The sequence below is a fragment of the Oryzias melastigma genome, linkage group LG1, assembly GCF_002922805.2.
Source record: "Oryzias melastigma strain HK-1 linkage group LG1, ASM292280v2, whole genome shotgun sequence".
Lineage (NCBI taxonomy): Eukaryota > Metazoa > Chordata > Actinopteri > Beloniformes > Adrianichthyidae > Oryzias > Oryzias melastigma.
Genome location: NC_050512.1, coordinates 7,992,955 through 7,998,466, shown reverse-complemented (window position 1 = coordinate 7,998,466; position 5,512 = coordinate 7,992,955). Strand labels below are relative to the sequence as shown.

Sequence of the window (5,512 nt, the reverse complement as noted above, 5' to 3'; positions counted from 1 at the left end):
TCTTTCCTGCCACAGAAACATCAGCCAGGACATGTTTACAGTTTGTTTTAGAAAAGAACATTGCAACAGTTTTGTTCACACTTAGACTCAAATTTGACTGTTCCAACCACTCCGCAACCCGGCCCATTGTTTTAGTAAGATTTTCAGCCACCTCAGATGTGTTATTGCCATGTGCATAAATGACAGTGTCATCAGCATACATCTGCACAAAGACGTCAGAACAAACAGAGGGGAGGTCATTATATAGAGAGAGAAAAGTAGAGGCCCTAGAATGGAACCTTGCGGAACACCTTTAGAGATGGGGATAGGAGGGGAATGATGATGATTTATCCTGACAGTTTGAGATCTATTAGATAAATAAAAACCCGGTTCAGACCCAAATTCCTTTAATAATCTCCGTCCTATTTCCAATCTTCCCTTCATCTCCAAAATACTAGAAAAAATAGTCGACACCCAACTTCACCTTCATCTCAGTCAAAACGGTCTCTTTGAGCCATTTCAGTCAGGTTTCCGTCCCCAACACAGCACAGAAACTGCCCTGTTGAAAATCACAAATGACCTCCTAGCAGCTGATTCTGGACTCGTCACCATCCTCATCCTCCTCGACTTAAGTGCGGCATTTGATACCATATCTCACTCCATCCTCCTGCAAAGACTATCATCTCTTGGTATCAAGTCCACCCCCCTCAGTTGGTTTAATTCTTACTTTACAAGCCGCACCCAATTCATCCAACTGAAATCACTTAAATCCCTCCCCCATTTCCTCTGGTGTTCCTCAAGGTTCAGTTCTCGGTCCTCTCCTCTTCATAACCTACCTCCTTCCCCTTGGCAATATATTCCGTAAATTTAACATTGATCTTCATTGTTTTGCTGATGACACCCAGCTCTATCTGTCTAGTAAACCCAACTCTTCTCTTCCTCCATCCTCCCTCTCCTCCTGCCTGTCTGAAATTAAAACCTGGTTCACCTTAAACTTCCTCAAACTCAACAGTGATAAAACCGAATTACTCCTTGTAGGTTCTAAATCCACCCTTTCCAAAGTCTCCAACTTCACTCTTTCCATTGACTCCTCTTCGGTTTCTCCCTCCCCTCAGGTTAAGAGTCTGGGTGTCATCCTCGACAGTTCATTATCCTTTCAATCTCACATCAATAGTATTACCCGGTCTGCCTACTTTCATCTTCGTAATATCAATCGTCTCCGCCCCTCACTCACCGTCCAATCAGCTTCCATTCTAGTTCATAGTCCGCCTCGATTACTGCAACGCCCTCCTGTCTGGTCTTCCCAATAAGACAATAAATAAATTACAATTGGTCCAGAATTCAGCTGCTCGCATCATCACCAGAACTCCCTCCTTCCACCACATCACTCCCGTTCTCCAACAGTTGCACTGGCTCCCGGTTACTTTCAGGATTCAATTCAAACTTCTTCTTTACACTTTCAAAGCCCTCCATAACATGGCTCCTTCGTATCTATCTGATCTTCTCCATATTAAAACCCCATCCCGCTCTCTCCGGTCTTCCTCCTCCCTTCAGCTTTCCGTCAATCATGCCCCCTTGGTTACCATGGGGAACCGAGCCTTCAGTCGCTCGGCTCCTCAACTCTGGAACTCTCTGCCTCCTGATCTCCGCAATGTTGACTCCTTTTCTGTTTTCAAATCCAAACTCAAAACATATCTGTTCAAATCTGCTTTCCCAAATTCATGACGCTCATTCATTTTTAATTTGATTTTATTATGATGTCAACTTATTTATTGTTTTTTTAATTTATCTTTAAATTATGTTATTGTGTTTATATACATATATATATATATATATATATATATATATATATTATATATACATATTACTTTGTACAGTGTCCTTGAGTGTTTTGAAAGGCGCTTTCAAATAAAATGCATTATTATAAATAGGATTCCATCCATTTTACAGTTTTTGAGGAGAAATTGAATTTTGTTAGTTTGGTCAGTAGTTTTTTTATGATTTATAGTGTCAAAAGCTTTTTTCAGGTCGAGGAACACAGCCCCAACTACACCGCCCTTATCTACACTGAAAAAAATGTATTTTCCAATTGACTTAATTTTTCTTTGTCAAGAGTGTTGCACGAATATTAATTATGTAAATCCAACATAAAAAATGTAAGTTTGCTTTAATTAATAAATTTGAGTAAATACAACCTAAATTATTTCAGTAGTCTTAGCTTATTCCTTATTAGTATGGTTTACTTAATTTCTTTTATTTCTGTTTGCACATTTAATTAATAAATTTGAGTAAATATAACTTAATGTTATTCAGTTGTTTTAGCTTATTCCTTTTTAGCATGGTTTACCTATTTTTTTTGTACTTGCATTTACTTGTTAATTAAAGGTTTGTTGGGTACAAACCATCCATTTCTTTAGAGTGAAAATGTGTTTGTAAATTTAGCAGTCACACACACAATAGTATCAAAAATGTTTTATTAAACAAATCTGGTATCAAGCAATTTCTTTAAACTAACATTCATCAGGCTTTGTTTAAACAATACCCCAAATCTAAACGTGTCATCATACTGTTCGGAAGTCAAAATGACTTATTAGGTTATTTAAACTTAAAACGGCATACAAGAATGCAGCTTTAATTAGTAGATGTCTCCTCAAGTTTATATAAAAAAATGTAAATACAACATCACAACTCTGACTGAACAATAATCAGTGCAGAGCTCAGTGAAAAATAAACATTCTCTAAACTATGACGTTCTGCGTGGAGTTTTGACATAAATGAAACATCATACTAAACAAAGAAAGAATTTTGCAGTTGTATATACAACACAATATCATAAAACAGTGAAAATGGCAACCACAATCCCAAAGTATGTTGATATAAACAAAAGAGACTTCCACAGCACAACATAAAACAACTTTTGGGTATTGCAGCCTCTAAGGCTTTTTGGTCATTTGTCCAACAGTCTTCAAATCACATACAACATCTCAGACATATCCAGAAGTTTGGTTTCAGTGTTGCAGAGTTCTGTGCAAAGTTTTTTTCTTGAACCCATGGACTTTTGGGGAAAGCTTTTCCCCATCCATTTGCATGACCACCTTCTGAATGAATTTATACTGGTATCTCAGTTCTTCTGGGTAAGCCAAGTTCACTGCATAGATTCCTCCAAGCATTGCTGCTCATGCTCTGGCTGGAGATCTCAGGTTTTCCAGTAGAATCACACCTTCAAGAAAACGCCGACATCTGCTGGATCTTCTCTTTCAGCGCCTTCCTTTTTGATGACAAACACCAATGCTGTGCTTCTCCGTGTCTCTCTGGATGTCATCACAGTGGATGTCCTGAGTATACAATAAACACAAAAACAATGAAGTCTTCCTCCGATGAAAATCATGTTTTTTTTAGTTTTTTACATCTATGTGCAGCAAATTTTCTTACAAAAGAGAAAAAAAACCCAATTAGAAATCATTTTGTTTTGCATTTCTGAGTATTTCTCTTTTTAAATAGTTTTCAATCTAACTTTGGAAAAATTACTTTGTTTGAATCGATGAGCCAGTATGATATCACAACAACCAAACGAAGAGAACCCCCATCTGCCTCTATAGAATACAGAGACGCACTGCGAGAGAAGAAAGGATTGCATCTTCCAACTTCTCTGCTGTAGAGGGTTGGAATTAAGTGAAAAGCTATACTGTTCAGCGATATTAAAACAAATTCCATTGCAGTTTGGTGAAATATGTACATTTCTATATGCCCCAAAAATCACTCTCTCCAAGCTCCATAAATGTTTTTGTTGATAAATTTAGATTATTTTCCCCAAAATTGTGGTGTGTCCAATAAGCAAATTTATTATTGGCACAGTTTTGTAGTAAATGGAAACTTATGGAGAGAGAATAGACTCATGCTGATTTATGCATTCATTACTCTTGATTTGTGTGTAACTTTGAATTTGTGCGTGCGTAACTCCTGATTTGTAACTCAGACAACTCTTTTGCAAGAGAACAAAAATTATTAAATTAAAAAATACAAAATATAATTTACACATGCACAACTTAAATATAAAACAGCTTGAAACTAACTACCCACACAAAACTCTAAAAATGATGTGAAAAATGACTTGCTACCCACAAAGATAAACATGAAATATGGCGTTTTAATAAAAATAAATGTTAAGATGGCATTAAAATAAACAACATGAAGATCTTGTATATAGGATTACCTTGTACTCATGAATTAGACACCCATCATCTTCCCCCAGGTAGCAACAAAATTCTCTGAGAACTGCTTCCCTTTTTGTGATGAACATTAGTTGTTGTCTGTGAAAAAAAATGAGAAAAAGAAAAAAAAAAAATAGAGATGCACAGTGGTCAGCACTCTTGTCTCACAGTAAGAGGGTCCCTGGTTCAAGTCCTGGGAGACCAGAAACAGAAAAACCAATTGGGGACCCGGTTAAAGTTTTTGTCCAGGACATATTCCATCTAAAAACAGAGAATTTCATGTGTTCATCATATATATCATAGAGAAAATAATTTAAAATTTAGATTAAAAGGTAATTACAAACGAAAGGTAATGTTATTTCTCCTGCTTCAGCAAATATGAAACCATCAACAGCTTTAACATTTACTGTGACAGTACAGAAATGTGTCTGTAGAACTTGTAGATTTTACAAACATGTTTTCATTTTTACAAACATGTTTTCATTTGCTCTTGATTCTCAACTATTTCAATCATTAAATGTTAAAAAAACATAATTTTAATCCTCATTTCGTCTTATGTCCTCCATGATCATCAGGAAAATTCTACAAGTACATATTAAAACTATCATACAAAACACGTTTTGAGGTCTTTATGTAAACAAATATGATAACGTTGTATTTATGAAATGTATGAACTGTTTAAATTAGCAACGAAGCACAAATATCAAGGACTTAAACTAAGTCGTATTTACCTTTCAGGTTGTAACTGCAGTCATCCTTTGAACGTGGTGACTCTGTTGAAGGAGGAGATCCGTTACTGAGAGAAGAATTGATGTTTTTGGAATATGGTTTGTGGAATAGTAGCGACTGTGGCGATCAGCTGTTAAATATACAGTTGTCGGATCTCTGTTTCGGATACCCGATCACCCAAGTGTCGGAAATCAAATCCAAAACTCTCCACCGTCGCAAATGTTGGCGGTGAAGAGGAAGTGACGTAATATACATGCGCGCGATTAGGGCGTGGTTATGTAAAGGGGATCGGGTACACGTGTTTTGAAAGTGACCAAGGTGAGAGATCCTGCATGGCTCAGCGCAGCCGCGGAAACTTCGTTTTGTAAGATGGAAGTTTGAGTTTTCTCCGCTCTCTAGGCCGGGTATCCGCATGGCTTTGTCTTTAGCCGCTTAGCACGCGCGCGCTGCGTGTGAGAGGCGGTGCTAGCAACTGTCCGCGTGTTTATTTAGTTCCATGTTTGGCTCACAGACGGATTCCGATCAAGACGTAGTTTTTGTGTCTGAGAAGCCTGCGTGGCGACGTACTGAGGACACGACGATTGACCAGGTAA

At 37.4% G+C, this 5,512-nt stretch overlaps 1 protein-coding gene and 1 long non-coding RNA gene across 2 annotated transcripts in view; one reads left to right on the top strand and one right to left on the bottom strand.

Moving 5' to 3' along the window:
- Positions 1–2,436: 2,436 nt before the first annotated feature.
- On the bottom strand, positions 2,437–5,184 carry LOC118598689. The gene is made up of 3 exons (XR_004947786.1): positions 4,922–5,184; positions 4,193–4,451; positions 2,437–3,314 (listed from the first exon to the last, which is right to left on the bottom strand). It is a non-coding gene; the product is annotated as an uncharacterized LOC118598689 (long non-coding RNA).
- Positions 5,185–5,255: 71 nt separating this feature from the next.
- The window catches only part of knop1 (lysine-rich nucleolar protein 1), a 10,924-nt gene continuing 10,667 nt past the window's right edge, over positions 5,256–5,512 (top strand). Inside the window, exon 1 of the mRNA XM_036211604.1 lies at positions 5,256–5,508. Coding sequence (XP_036067497.1) covers positions 5,416–5,508 — 93 coding nt within the window. The 5' untranslated portion in view covers positions 5,256–5,415. The remainder of the gene's footprint in view (positions 5,509–5,512) is intronic.